Source organism: Lycorma delicatula, chromosome 12 (genome assembly GCF_047948215.1).
Source record: "Lycorma delicatula isolate Av1 chromosome 12, ASM4794821v1, whole genome shotgun sequence".
Classification (NCBI taxonomy): Eukaryota; Metazoa; Arthropoda; class Insecta; order Hemiptera; family Fulgoridae; genus Lycorma; species Lycorma delicatula.
This window is the reverse complement of record NC_134466.1, coordinates 25748462-25765157: the sequence shown is the minus strand read 5'-3', so window position 1 is coordinate 25765157 and position 16696 is coordinate 25748462. Positions and strand designations below refer to the sequence as shown.

General features: G+C 34.7%; 1 protein-coding gene across 1 annotated transcript in view; it reads right to left on the bottom strand.

The window, feature by feature from the left end:
* LOC142333160 (uncharacterized) overlaps nucleotides 1-16158 on the bottom strand; it is a 35963-nt gene extending 19805 nt beyond the window's left edge. Inside the window, exons 1-3 of the mRNA XM_075380105.1 lie at nucleotides 16046-16158; nucleotides 14646-14798; nucleotides 13533-13682 (exon numbers count right to left, since the gene is read on the bottom strand). Coding sequence (XP_075236220.1) covers nucleotides 13533-13682; nucleotides 14646-14795 — 300 coding nt within the window. The 5' untranslated portion in view covers nucleotides 14796-14798; nucleotides 16046-16158. The remainder of the gene's footprint in view (nucleotides 1-13532; nucleotides 13683-14645; nucleotides 14799-16045) is intronic.
* Between the last annotated feature and the right edge of the window lie 538 nt (nucleotides 16159-16696).

Below are 16696 nucleotides of genomic sequence, written 5' to 3'. Positions count from 1 at the left end.
GGGAAGCGGAATGGTAATAAGCCTATTTTTTTTTTTTTATGATATCTTCAGAATAAATTATTTGATTTTTTGTAACTTTTCTGAAAAATGTTTATGAAAATCTGAATATGGGTCACTGATACCATTTCATTCTTTGTTACAGTCGGTCAAAGGTGCAAAAAGTTACGGTCGACCATGTGTTCTGTATTTTAAAATATTAGTGTAGAATAATTATTTTACTTACTGTAATGTCCCGCATATTTTTCTTCTGAATAGTAAGTCTTTTGAGAGCAATAATCTCGGTAGGCAGAATTTTACAGGCTTTACCCGGTAAGTTAACCAATTCTGTGCAGATTTTTTGAAATCAGCGCAAAGTTAGTTGTAGTAAAGATTTTTTTTACATTTGAACTGTTTAAAAAAATTTAATTTATTTAGTTAAAACTATTTTTTTAAAACTTTATTCAAACATGACAGGAAAAATTATAGTTACAAATGATGGGAGTCTCTTGCGTAAAATTTTTAATTCTTTAACTACAGAACCGCTTCACAAATTTTTATAAAAATTTTAAACAATTCATTTCTGTTATTTTATATACATATCTAACAAACTAAACGACAGACCAATATTTATTTCAAACAGATATAGAAAAAATTTTGAAATGGAATAGATGAAATGTAAAACTGCTTCAATGATTTCAAATGTATAATAAATGAATAAATTGAAATATTAAGCTAAAAAATTACATGTACAATTTTTAATTTTATCTGTTGTTACAGATAGTTTGTGCTTCAACTTTGTTGGATCGGAACTGACATGTTTATAACTATATTTATACTATCATTATTACAGTATTGTTGTTATTATAATGAAGTCGATCTCCATGGTGGAGTGCTAACATCTCTGAAATTCATTGAGTAGGTTCTAATTTCAAATCCTAGTCAGGCTTGGTATTTTTTTCATTGTGCATAAAATTTATCAACTGTTAGTAACAGTTGCTGGGTGTCATCACTGTCACATCTTCGCCCACGCATCATGGTTACTTGTGTTTCCCATCGCGGACAATTTTTTTAAATTTTATGTTTTTTAGTCAAGCAAGTTTTTATGTTTTTTAGTCGAGGTTAGTGCAGCCAATCGCGTTGCACATACAATACGAGTGGCAATGGCTGTATTTGTTAAGCTGCCACGCTGTACACTGCTTTTTATGTTCATATGAGGATTACACACACATAATTTCATTGATACTCAATTTGACCCCTTAAACTCGGAATTTCAAAGAATTCTTTATTGCTCACTTATACTGTAAGAAAAACGTGTAAATAAATTTCCATAAATTAATTTTTTAGTAATTTTTGGATGGAATTGTTGGGTAAAGTTAACAAAAATAAAAGAACACACAGCTCGTATTTGCCGAAAGACATTGGACTTTAATTGGAAAGAAAACAACTGAACTTATGTTAAATCATAACCTTAAAAAATTAAAAGAAATTATGAAATAAACATAACTTAATTCTATATAAGAAATAACAGCTGAATCAACAAATGAATAATGATATTAAATGAGAAAGTACATGAATATACATTTTTCAAATACACATTTTGAAATCTACAATTAACAAAGCTTGAAAACAAGAGAACATAAAACATGTTATATACAATTATTTACTTAGAAAAACAAAACTTCAATAAACATAGCATGACTGGAAAACTACTGCATTACTGACATATGCTGTAAATTGAAAAATTAGCAATGAACAAATGTCATTAGCTTAGAAAAATAAATTACATTAAATCTTAATTATTGGCACTGGCCTTTCCTGATTTATGAACAACAAACTTATCATTACATAATTAAAACATGTAATTCTAGTTTAGTATAGAAAAAAGGCCACACTAATATTCTAGAAAAAAGGAATTACAATAATCAAATTGAAATAAGTAAACATATAAATAGAGTTCATTTTAGTAGTAAGCTTTCTTGAAAATATAAAATTACAAAGAAGTACTAAAACATAACTGCACATCAGGAGTAATTTGCTTTAGATTAATTTAAGAGAAGTAATATGAATACAGTTCATGAGTAGATAAGAATTAATCTCGGCGATTAACAAGTTAAATTAGATTAAATTATAGAGTTAATTGCAATAAAAACAAATTGTAATAAATAAGCACATAAAATATGTTGCACCTTATATGTTGTACCTTATCTAAGCAACCTGTCGTGACTGCACTTAAGTGAATAAATGGTTTTTTAAACCAAACTTGAAATTGAAATGCATCATGTACGATTAACTGTTTGGTTCACAAATTTTACTGATAAAATAACTGTTTAATGTAATAAATAATGAAAAATTGAACTTGCCTACAGCACACAAATATTAGCAAGAGACGAACTCGTGAATGAAGGTAAATGAATACATACAGTAATCCTGGGCGTAGTCCGCAGTGGTGTATCAGGAATACAGGAGTGAGATGTTGTTTAGAGGTTAAACAGGATGTGGCATCTCAAATATGTTGCAATGAGTTTGGAGAGATTCTGCATCTATGAAAATGTAATCAGCAGCTGGTGAAGATTCGGCGTCAATAGAATTGGCAGTTTATTGGCACACATTTAACAGAGACGTAATATACTGAATTGGAAGATTAACTTAACAAAGAAACGAGGCAAAACAAAACATAGAGATCGGTGAAGTCACAAAACACTGGCGAGTAGAACTAGAGAATATTTCAACAGAGAAATACCGCAACGTTTATAAGAGGATGAAGACGACAAAAGTATTAACATTATACAAGAGAGAGAGAACATCGAAGCCTGGTCCTCCAAGGCTGTAGGACCAGGATCCGCACAACGTGAAAGTCAGGACTAGAATGAACAAAGCTGGCGTGGTGAGAAGTAGGGGAAGCGAACAAAGCAATGGCCAGAAGAGTATGTGTGTGTGTGTGTGTTGACAACAAGAGTAGTGTCTAAGTGTTAGTATGAGAACGATTAGAGAAAACGTGTGGAATTCGGGAACGAAGACATAACAAAAATAATTTACAAGCAAGCAGACCACTAAAGAATTACGTAAGGCAGATAAAAATAATTTCTGAATACGCAAGTTGAAGACATGACATCAGGGCAGACAAAGAGAAATAGACTTCTAGGAACTATGACAATATTGAAATTGGTGGGAACAAAAACACTTAAGAAAAAATATATATATTAAGACTAAACAGCAATAAATAATGCGAGATATGAAATAAGCAAACACCAATATGATGATGCAACAGTCAGTCAAGCTGGAGCCTGAGAGAAATGATATCGAAAACAAACTCAAACAACCTATTTTAAAAATACACGTAGATAAACCTTACAAAAATGCAAAATAAAATTACCAAGCCTGTAAACTACAAGACTCGACCATAACCTTGAATTCATTGGAATAAAACAACTTTACGCATCGGCGTAAACAGTAATTATAAATGACTTGCATGTTATTTTATATTTATAGATATATGTACATACAGTTTTTAATATTTTTAACAATTACTTCTAATTTACTCTTAACTTAATGAAAATCTTTCTAACAGAGTCTTAAACTTTTAGTTTTAGTTTGCTACAGATTAATAATGGGTAGTCTAAAAAGTACTGAGCGTTTTGCGTACTACATAGTTTAGTATCCCAAATCTCAGGATATATGAATTGCAGTGTGTTAGGCTGAACGTCGTTTGCCAGCTGGCAATTGAAGATAGTCGACATGGAAAAAATGTTGGTATTCTTATACTTGGACGTAAGGTATTGTGGTGTGTAGATGAGTAGACGTTCCACAAAACTTTACAATTTACAATTTTATTTAAGCTTGACGTTTGGTTGCCACATGATCGGACTTAGAAAACTTTACTTGATCGTTATATTCTGCGAACCTCTACTGAAACACAATGAAATTTAACAATTTCTGAAGCCAGATGATCATCAGTGATGAAAAGTGGATAACCTAAGAAAACAATGTGTGAAAAAGATTGTGATTGAAGTGAAGAGAAACTGCATAGCCTGTGACAAAGCCCATACTGATGACCAGGAAGATTATGCTGTGTGTTTAGTGAGACTTGAACGGCACTGTGCATCACAAGCTGCTGCTGCTGCTGCCAAGCAGTATGACAGACTCAGACCTATACTGTTGACAATTAAGTTATTGCACCTAGCAATTCAAAAGAAACGACCTGAATGGTGTTAGATTAGTTTCAAAAAAGGCCTGTGAAAACCATGTGAACAGAAACCCTCAATAGGGTAGGGTTTATAGTGTTGATGGAAAAATTGTAGAAATTTATCAAAAAAAAATATTGCATGTGGTCTCAAAATGTTAATTTTCAATAACGATAAATGTATTCACAATTTTTGCCTACAATGGCACCATATTTTTTAGACAAATAAAGGAAATATGAATCATTTAATATATAACTTTTTTTTATTAATATATGTTGTTTATTAATAGAATTATACGTACATTATATAAATCATTCCAAATGGTCTTATGTATAAAATAATTAGTTTTAATCATAGTGTATATACAATGTAAAAAAAAAAAATGGCTACAATTGCAAAGATCCTATAGTAAATAGAGATAATTTATACCACTCTGTCAACCTTATTTAACTTTTGTGTAAACGTTTTTAGATAAAAATTACATGTGAAATTTTTCTAACCAGTATGAATAGAGAGATGTGTTTTTAAACTACTGCTATGTCTAAAAGTTTTTTTACAAATATTACAAGTGAATTTCTTCTCACCAGTATGAATAGAAAGATGTGTTTTTAAACTACTGCTCTGATTAAAAGTTTTTTTACAAATATTACAAGTGAATTTCTTCTCACCAGCATGAATAGAGAGATGTGTTTTTAAACTACTGCTATGTCTAAAAGTTTTTTTACAAATATTACAAGTAAATTTCTTCTCACCAGTATGAATAGAGAAATGTCTTTTTAAACTACTGTGTTCACTAAAAGTTTTTTTACAAAAATTACAAGTGAATTTCTTCTCGCCAGTATGAATAGAGAGATGTCTTTTTAAACTACTGCTTTGTCTAAATGTTTTCTTACAAAAATTACAAGTGAATTTCTTCTCACCAGTATGAATAGAGAGATGTGTTTTTAAACTACTGCTATGTCTAAAAGTTTTTTTACAAAAATTACAAGTGAATTTCTTCTCACCAGTATGAATAGAGAGATGTGTTTTTAAATTCCTGCTTTGAGTAAAAGTTTTGTTACAAATATTACAAGTGAATTTCTCACCAGTGTGAATAGAGAGATGTGTTTTTAAATACCTGCTTTGACTAAAAGTTTTTTTACAAAAATTACAAGTGAATTTCTCGTCACCAGTATGAATAGAGAGATGTCTTTTTAAACTACTGCTTTCAGTAAAAGTTTTTTTACAAAAATTGCATGCAAATTTTTTTTTAACAAGTAGATCTCTTAAAGTAGATCTCTGAGTGGGAGACTCCTGACAAAAAACATATGTGTGAATAGGAAGATGAGAAGATATGATTTTCCTTTCTTTTACTGTTTTTTCTGTAAATTGCAAGCATTTTTCTTCATAAGAAAAACTGTTGAAATTATATTCTTTGCCGATGTCATTATTGCCGATTGTGACATTATCACAAATACAGTTATATTTTAATTTATTGCAAACTATACATTTTGATGTCTCTAAACTACTTTCAGTACGTTTTTCCTCCACATCATCGACAGCTTCTTCACTAAGATCCTAAAAAAATTAACGTAACTGTTAAGTTAAAAATCTATTTGAAAACTTTGTTATTTTTAATAATGCCAACTATAAATTGACAACTTACACTCTGATATTAAATATCTTATCTTCACACTTAAGCAAGCACAGTATGTTTCTAGGATCCTTAATTTATTTTAACTTATCTTTTATTAATTTGTTAGTGTTTTCAATTTGTTTATTATTATTACTGATTATAACAGGAGTTTTAGTTTGGTCATATCTGACTATAAAAGAATTATTTTGTTTTAATTTATTTTTCATATTAAAAAATTAAAATTAAGGATCCTACAAATAAAATTAAAAAAGATATTATTCACAACATTAAAAATGTAAATACATTTTCAAAGATGAATACACTAAGCAAAGCTTTAAATTAACTAATACTAAAGCCCCTATTTTAAAATCACTACCCGAAATTCATAAAATAAATATGCCAATGAGACCTCTAATAAATATTATTAATTCAGCCACATATCAACTAAGTAAAATTTTATCGAACACTTTAAAAGAATATATCATAATCGATAAGATATAATTTAAAAAATGCATATGAATTAGTAGATTTAATTAATAAAATTAACATAAACAACACAACTAAACTCATAACATTAGATATAAAAGATATGTGCACTAATATAGATACCAATAAAACAATTGATATAATTAATAATACAAAATTTAACAAAAATTAAAAAATAAACATCATAGTACACAAAATAATAAAATTACAAAAATTATGCATCTAATATAACTACTTTGAATTCAATAATAAACATTAACAGAAGAAAGGTCTCAGTATGGGTTCACCACTCTCAGCCATATTAACTAACATTTTCAACGAGTTAGAAAGTAATAATTTACATAATATTTTTAAAAAACATTAAATTTTATTATACGAGATACGTATACGACATATTAATTATATGTAATCAACAATACAATGATGAAGATAACAAAATAATCAATGAAATGAAATCTTTAGATAACATCAAATTTGAGTTTACTCAAGAAACCAACAATAGCATACGTTTTTTGAACCGAAGAATTAAAAAAAAATTATAATAACAAATTAGATATTGACATTTATAGGAAACCTAACAAACAAGACACAATAATCCATAATAACTCATTTCATCCTTGGAATCATAAAATTGCTACATTTAAATTCATTAATTTATAGAACATTAAAATATTTAAAATACAATAATATAAATTTAAAAAATGACTTAATATTAAATGCATTGCTATAATCAGTGTATATAATGAAAATATAATAAATAAATAAATTATGTACTAAAATAAAAAAAATATTAATATTATGTACAAAATATGCATAAAAGAAAGAAAAAGTTAACCAATAATATAAACGGTAATGAATATGCTAAACCGAATATATATATATTTTTTTTTTATGATTAAAAAATCGGGAATATCATTTACGTACACCCCAAAAGGGGCAGTGTTGAACTCGCAACAGGATCTGCTATATGTTATTACAGAGCGTATATGGACCTGCGCCCTACTGACTAAACATAAACACCTCACCAATTCCCTGCCCCCGTGGCTAGACCTGCAGCCAAGCATTACTCGGCCCCGAGGAATGCCTTCAAGCTCCAGGAATCCGGAGTCCCTGTGCATCAACATCAACACTACCTATCTGTGCAAGCACAAAGGAACGATGACTTAGCAGATGGCTTCATCATCCCTTTGCTCTCCAGTCTCGCTTTTCACCACAACAGAGGTGCTTTTTTATTGTTCAGCCAGAAAAGTGAAGCACACTACAACACTACAAGAAAAGCGGCACACTCCACACCACAACCATCAAGGTCTGTTCTCTATTCCCATTCAGTCCGAGCTTTATTAGCGATGCTTTGTTCCCTTATCCTTGATAAACTCTACGACGTATCTTTCTGAGTCTGATTCATTAGCTTCAGTGAGGATACTGATCACTATGTTTTCAGGACTTATCCAGCCCAGTCCTGAGTCAACTCTGAACTTCATCCAACCTTGTGCAACAGAAAAAAAGGTGTGACATAGAATACCTTCCTCCCGGCAATATATGCATAAAGAGGAGTCCCTGATTCCAAATCTATGGAGATAACTCCCAAACCGTTCATGCACCGTCATGAACAGCAAGAGGTGGAAACCACCTCGCCATGCTTTCTGCTGAGCAATGGTTCCAAACTAGGGATAAGCCACATCATCCAAGCTCCCTTAGGAGTAACATCCCATTTGGCCTGCCAATCACTCATACGTAACAGATTTGCCTCTAACTTGATCATATTCCTGTGGATCCTAGTTAGCTGATAGGCCCTCAGATGGATGGGTGGGACACCTGCCAACATCTCAGTTGCTTCTCTCGAAAAGGTTTTATATGCATCTATGATTTAAATCATAGTCCTCTGTTGTCGAGAGGTCATCCGTGCCACATTCCCTTTTATCTTCAATGCCTCAGCCCAGGCAGGTATGGCATAAAAGAGAATCAACATGGCGGCAGTTATTATCAGCTTTCTCTTGCTCGTTCTGGGACCCCAGGTGGTGCCCAGATGATGCAGAGAGCATCAATCACCATTTCTGTTTTTCTCATGGATCTGTAATGCGCTTATTAGAGTCTGGACCGCGTGATCCAGACCCCTAAATACTTGGCATGATCAGTCAGGAATACCTTCGGGTCTTCCACATAGATGTTAATATCATGGATTTTTCGCCCCCCCCCCCTTAACACCACCCATGCTAGTTTTCTGTGATGCCAGCTTCAACCGTGATTCTTAAGCCACTTGCTAATTCGCTTGAGAGGTTCTGTCGCAGTTCGCTGCAATTCTAAATCAGAGTGTCTTGCGACAAGCAGGGCCAGATCGTCCGCATAAGCCACCATGGTTGAGTTTCCAGAGAGATCCAGTCGCAGAAGTCCATTGTAAGAAAGGTCCCAGAGTATGGAACCTGGTGCCAATCCCTGAGGTACTGCACAAACATATGGAATTCCTCAACTCTCGTTTCCATGGTTATCTTTGGATACCTTTCGTGCAAATAACTGTTAAGTACTCACTTATCCCTGGCTTCTCACGGCCTCCAATAACAGTGGCCAGGGGACACTGTTCAAAGCGTATTGTAAATCTAAAAGTATGGATTGGGATTTTTCTTGTATGCCATGTACCCGCAGCTCTTTCCACGGCCCAGGTAGTCACTCGCTGAATGGCATCAACTGCAGACCTACCCCTAATAAATCCATATTAATTGGAGGGCAGGATCCTCCCCTTATCAAGATCTCTTCCCAAAGACTCTCGGTCAGCATTCGTTCATATATCCTAGCTATGACATCAAGCAAGCATACAGGTCAATATTGTTTGCCCTGTTCCCCTGATCTGGTCTTCGGTATTAAGACCAGTCTGGCCTCCTTCCATGACTTGGGGAAGCTGCCCCTGCTTAAAGCTGTATTCAGCACATCCAGGACATAAACTCTACCAACCTCTTCATCAACAAACTCAACACCCCATCCAGGCCAGGGCACTTCCTGGGGTTAATTCTATCTGTTCCGTTCCTAGTTTGAGCCAACTAGTGCTGCACTCTAGTTTCTATTAGCACTGGCATGCAAGTCACTTTTATACATTCATTCGAGTAAAAAATCCTGTCTCGGTCATGTATTTCTTGGTCTAATGTGACTAGTGTGTTATTTAGTATTTTAGGAAATAAATTCAACTGTCCTAGAAGAATGTGGTTTAATTTCATTTCAATTCAATCGACGATCAATACATTCCATCGTAGCTCTAAAGACTTAACACTGTCTGCAGCCCATTTGAGCTCACCAATGGTAAACCTTCTCTCCTCCTGAGCAATCATATTTCAGTGCTCCATTTGAATCAGCGGGAATAGGTCCAACACATTTCTCAATGCCTAAGCCCTTGGAAGGAGTGGAAGAGGTACCTATAAATGTTTTGATAACACACCTATAGGCTCTACCCCAAGGTTCCACCTCCAGGTCCTCAACAAGTCTTCGTCAGGCGGCATTTTTTGCTAACTTAATCTCTACAGTTAATCTGCTTCTGGCAGCCTTGTACGTAGATTCTGCCTCTTCAGTCTGTATTGAATTTCTGTACCTGAGCCTCTGCAGTCACCATCTAACTTGCTGGACTGCAGCTCTTACAGAAGCATTTAATGTTCCCATTTCACCAGTAAATTTTCCTGAGGTCAAAGCCGCAGCTTCTGTGCAGCTTATCACACTCTGCAAACATAATAGCAGAGAACTCATCCAGGTCTATGGATTGTATAGTCGAGATACTTTCAGCCACAGAATCAGCAAAGACCGCGTAGCCTGAGCCTCAGAAGACTTCCATTTTTGAGATGACTTCACTCTCGGCCATCTATCCCCCAATAACTTAAATACTATGGCCTGATGGTCATTGTTGAGAACATGCCAATCTGCCACTCATTCAGTCAGCCAACCTGGAATCACCAATATCCACAACGAACCTCTGTTCCTCTTCCAATAAAAGTTGTTAGAATATAACGAAGTATTGATGACAACCAGATCCACCTAGCCCAGCATGGTAGCCAATTTGTATCCATGATTTATAGACCTCGTACCAGCAAGCTCAATACATTCTGCATTCAGATCTCATCAAAATAACTGGGTTCGCAAATCAAAGGATTCCAGCTCATCCATCATTACATCAAATATATATATATTACAATTCAGAGATGTAAGAGTTCACTAATGTATATTATGACAAAACCACAACCACATAACCATCTTTGCAATCAATGTCAGAGATAGCATATCTCCCCAAACCATTTATGATGGCAGCATCTCCTATATGATCAACAATCCAGTTTCTCGATGTCATCATTGCAACTGCACATTGATTGCAACGAACACACCTAGTTCGCTCGAGATAGTCTGCCCTCTTATGCCCAGCACTCCCACAATTGTACAAGTATTCCTCCTGTCAACACCTTTGCATGCAGCAGCAACATGTCCGATCTGGGCTTCTAACTTAGAGCAAGAGTGAGTGGTAGCCAATGACCATTCACCCTGTAGCTAAGAGCAAACCAGCCTCCTTGATTGGTATAATTATAGTAACATTTTCACAGCTGCCAAAGAGCAGCCTAATTGATGTGACTCTAACTTCAATCATTTGATTCAGCATCTTCCTGACAGCTTCCACCATCTATCTCTTAGTGGTGTCCCTAACCAAATCTTTAATATGGTCCACAGACATTTTAGATATTAGAGTTTTGTCCGTCATTGATACACCTGATGCCACAATGGCCATCTTGTCCTTGAGGTTATCTGGCACTGTATTCCCTTTAAGTCTAGCTTCAAGCTCTTCTCTTTTACCTTTTCTCACCGAAAGTATGTCGGAAGCCCTCTCACTATCAACGGTCTCCTTAACTTGTTTTAGGAGAAAACTTATAAAACTGTAGCCTTCCATACACCATTATCACATAGGCATGTAACCTTTGAGATCACTTATGGTGGCAGTCCAAGAGCTCCAGATTCAGGATGCTATAACCTAAGGGATCTGGATCTGGACAGATGCAGCACAAGTGTGCGCCTGCCTTACAGGGTTTGGAATGGTGCATGGAGCACAGGGAAGAAGTGGAATTGTTGGCTGAACAACTTGGCTGGACCATCAAGAATGGTTGCGAAAGGGTCCTATGGTGGCCTCTGCTGATCTACCGGTACTTCCGTAGTGAGTACATTCATGCTATCAAGGAACCCAAACACTAGTTTTTGCAAACCTCCATGCGTGAGTTGCAGCGCAACCCCTGGCAGATAGTGAAGCCATGTTACGGGCCAAAGCCATTGCAAGTGCTTTCCAGTGTTCGATGCAGGTTTGGTGGTCGTGACCACTCTTCAGCATCTGTGACGACTTACCAGGCATTCCTGGATACACTTTTTCCAGGTGCTCAACAGGGTGAAGTAGAAGTTGGCGTTAAGGCGGATGAGACACCATTCCCTGGCGTATCAGCTGTGGAACCCGTAGATATAGGCTGAGTGGTTTATCAAATAGCACTGAGAAAGACACCGGGGCTTGACCAACTTGACCTGGATATTTTCTAACATCTGCTCCCTTGCCAAGGTGGAAAGCAACGATTGTAAATATGTTTTGGCAATTATTATATTGATATAGAGGCAGCATTTTCTTCCTAGTGTTTGAGTACTTTCGTCTATGAGTTGGAAAGCTGCAATGTTCCCATAGCCCTGCAGGCCGTAGTATGTGACTACTTGTCTGATCGCACAGTTTGATTTATGGATGTGCACCTAGTTCTGGAAAAATCCATCACTAGGGGAAGCCCATAGAGCTCTGTTGCTCTATGAGCTCCCCTCCATTGCTCTATGAGCCCTATTAGCTCCGTCGCTTGCTGGGGAACCTGGTATTCGACAGATTTTTGGGACTGATATTCCCAGAAGTGGTCACGCCCAGGCTTTTGCTGATGACTGTCTTCTGTTAGTTCGTGGTAATTCATGACTGCAAGCTAGAAGATAAGAGTGCAATCGGCTTTGTCAACCACAGAGGGCTGGATGAACATTCAAAATTTAAAGATTTCTGTGTCCAAGAAGAAGTTTATGCTTCTCAAGGGTGCAGACAAATTATCATACAGTCATAACCGCCATATGAAATATAAAGTCTGTGTAATCAGGTGAGTTTGAGTTCATAAGTACCTACCTAGGTGTTTTGTTTGATGAGAAATTGCTATGTAGCAACAACATTAGGCATGTAGCACTGAACGCCATCTCTGTGATGCACAAGATTAGGAGGATTGCACAAAAGAATTACGGGCTCTCAGGCCGCCATTTGTACAAGGTGTACAAAGGTGTCTTCAAAAGTATGACTTCTTATACAGCGTCCATTTGGGCGCATAGGTTGGAAAGAAATCAAGCACTTATTCAAAATTTAAGGAGTGCCTAGTGCAGAGCCTTAATTGTATGCACTGGTGTTTTTAAAACAACCGTCTATGAGGCGATCACTGTATTGGAAAAGGCTCCAATAATCGATTTATTGGTGAATATTCAGGCGGCCATGTGGAGATTGCGAAGAGGAAGGAGACTGAAGTATCTGGGATGCGGTTCCGAGCCCTGTACCAAAGAGGAACAGTGATCTCAATGCACTGGTTCTAAATTTTGAACAGTTGCCCATCTCCTGCCTGTGGAGGAGGCTTTAGAGCCTCGTGATGGAAGCATGGCAGAAAGAATGGCACCTCATGACTAAGAGAAGATCTTTGTATAGATTTATACAGTATCTAGGGGGGAGCCTCTCCTTCATTTTTAAGAGCAACAGGAGTTCGAGTCCTCTCCAACTATGTAAATTTAAACCAATATTTGTTTTGGTTCTGTCTGGCACCTGATGAGCTGTGCGTTTGCAGGTGGTCCAGTCAAATGAACACATGATGTTCAACTGCCCAGCTCTTGGGAGGGGACCAGAACTCAGGCCACCCTAGAACTTTGAGGTCAATGGGAAAATTGGACACTCACAAGCAGCGAGTCAATGTGGTGAGAGCTGCATTGTCGGACTGTATAGGAGTTCCTTGATGCGATTGCTTTGTTCAACCGACATCAGTAGTTTACGTAAGGGAAAAGACTCCTACCATGCTGCTGTAGGAAGCTAACCAAGGAATATGGCTGGCTGCCATATCAAATCAAAATAACGCATGTCTGACATGAATGCTAAATGATATGTGGGTCACAAACGGTAAATACAAACATCTTGATGAATAGAAAAATTAAGAATTCTGATAATTACTAGGTTTTAAACTTTTAACTTAAACCATGATAAATAGAAAATAGCTTACTTCTTTAAATATTATCGGTTCATCATCTATCTTGGCATGAGGTACAAATAAACATTCTCTTTGCTCTGTTTCATAGATGTTTTCTTTTTTAATAGGCAAGAACAATGGATCTTCTTCCAAAAGTGAATTCCCAGTTTGTACATCCATATTCTGCAAAAAATATAAATAAAAAATATTATATTAGTGGAACTTAAAATAAGCGTGGTTAATGAAACGTTACTGAAATGTAACATAAGATGAAGTTAATACCTTGAATATAAATATAATGTCAAAGAATTCAAAACATGTTATGGATCAGAGGAACAGAGGATCCGTACAAAGGAAAGCTTTTTACGGTTTTACTACTATCTAGGTAAACAATGCTGAATCTGGGTATAAAATGAGTAATTTTTAGGTAGCTTTGTTTATAACTTAAGGCATCAGCTCACTGTATTTTCTTTGCTACGTATTGCTGTAAAAATGTTTGTCTATCGTAAAATGTTAGTAGCAATATGTTCATCTAAGCTATTTACCTCCCTTTACTCCATTAACTGTTTTTTTACACTACAAATCACAATATCTCATGTCAGACATGAATGCTAAATAATATGTAAGCCATAAACAGCACATAAAAATATCCTAATGAATAGAAGAATTGAAAATTCGGTACTTACGTATTAATGCCGCTGCAGCTACAGCTTTAGGTTATGTTGAGTACGTGTACTGACAAATCGTACGTATTACAAAATAACCTAACTAAATCTAACCTATGCTTGCTTTGCTCGCTAACCTCGGTACTTACGTATTAACGCCACCGCAGCTACAGCTTTATTTAAAAACAAAGTAGTCAATCGGATTTCAGTGGATTAACATTAATTGGATTTCGGTGCTATAACATTAAGGTTATATTATTAATAAGTTGTATATATTATGCATATTTAATGTTAATTATAAGAGGTTAGCGAGCGAAACAAGCGTAGGTTATATTTAGTTAGGTTATTTTGTCAGTACACGAAGTCAACATAACCTAAAGCTATGGCTGCGGTGGCGTTAATACGTAAGCACCGAAAATTCTTACAATAACTAGGTTTTATATTTTTAACTTAAACCAAGATAAAATAGAAAATAACATACTTGTTTAATAATTGTAAGTTCATCATCATCTGTCTTTAAAACAGGTACAAACAAATATTCTGTTTGCCCTAATTCATGTATGTTTTCTTTCTTAATAGGCATGGATAATGGATCTTCTTCCAAAAATGAATTACCAGTTTGTGCATCCATACTCTGCAAAAAATATAAAATAATAATAATAATGAAATATTATTGAAATTTAATATCTGATGAAGTCAAGAGCTTGGAGCTAAATATAATGTCAAAGATAACTTAAGACATGTTATGGATCAGAGCATGTTCCAAAGCACCACCTGCGTCAGGTATGTATGGAAATGACTTACTACAAAAATAATCTATGTTTATAACAAAACTACATAAAAACACAGTTTTATGGTGTAACTGAATGATCACTGAATTTCTAAATCTGAAAACAATATACATGAGTTCGCAACAACAGTACAGATCATTGTTTTTTATAACCTTAAAAGATACAATTTTTGGAAAAAGAAAAGTTCCCACTGGGTATATAGACTTTCAGGCTTAAATAAACAAAGATTATTTACACATTTTGTAACGATTAATGGAAGGCAAAAATTTACAGTTGAAAAACAATAATCAAAGAGTAAGACACCAGTAACATAAAATAAGCAATTTTCCATGAGCTATTAGAAGTACGCAAGTCAAAAGGAGGTGTTCTAACCTGACCCTAGTTACAACTTCCTTACACAACCATCTTGGACAGATAAATGCCAGCGTTAACACTAATTGATCAGCGTAAATGACATGACATTCAATGTTATAAAGTGTTTTTAACACAAGCATACTACGTTTTAACACACTTTTCATTAATTTAACATGGTAACATGTGATGTGAAAACCTGAAAACTGCAGCCTCTTATATGCCATTATCAACCATAAATAAACACATTACTAATTTTTTGGATTTAAGATTTGAGAAGAAGCAAGCGATTTACAAAACAACTAAATTTATTACAGTTTCTAGTAATGGCACGCTGCATATATTTTGTGTGGTACACAGAAGCCACTGTGAAAAGGTTAAAATTTAACAGAAAAATAAGAGATTATCTCATCTGATAGAAAGTTTACAAGAACCTTCTACTACAACTATCTTACAGAGAATTTAACAATCAGAACCAATACACCAAATTGCAATCAAAAATGTAATTTATACATAGTATAAGATTTCAATTGTAAAAACACAAGCAGATGGAAACCTGCCTATTTCCATAAATAGGTTTAATGTTTTTATTATACTTGACTGAGAATATTTCAAATTAATTCACCTTCAAAATCATTCTTAATATCTGTGTGTTGTTCACGACTAATTTCCTAGTTGTTAACAGGGCTTGTTTAACTTGGTCCCATTATTTTACAAAAAATAAGTAAGATTTACTTACCTCCTGGCTAATGGTTCAATATTAAATACGTTATTATAGTATTACTAAATTGTTATTTTCAAGTGTCGTAGCACAACGTTCCATTTACCGATGTATGTTGACTATCAAGTACTGATGTGATCTCTCGAGGGAAAAAGTAGTAATGATTCGATTACTGAAATATTTCGAGATATCTCGAATTACCAACTGCGTCTTTGAATGTGTTTTTGCTTGGAATATTTTAAGCAAATATACTAATTTTACGAATGATGAAAAAATTTTACTACTTTTAATTCGTCACTCGCTCGGATTTGGAAGATGAATAGGCCGAATACTATTTTATATGAATATAATAGGAATATGAATGATGAGAGAATCTGAACTACTACTTTCCATTCTCAGTCTAGTGAATATTTTAATACATAATTGCTAATTCCAGCAGACATATATTTCTGTTCTGACGTCATTTCTCTCTACTTCATTCACTATGCTATACAACTTCTACTATTAATTTGAAAAAATATATTTAAATTCCTATTCCCTTTGGCTTTTTGTTATATATAAGACTGTATATGACTACACTTTATTTACACTAATGCATTCCATCCTCATACATATTCATCCTCTGAAGTAATACCTGAACTGTAATTCCCGGAGACTAAACAGGAAAAA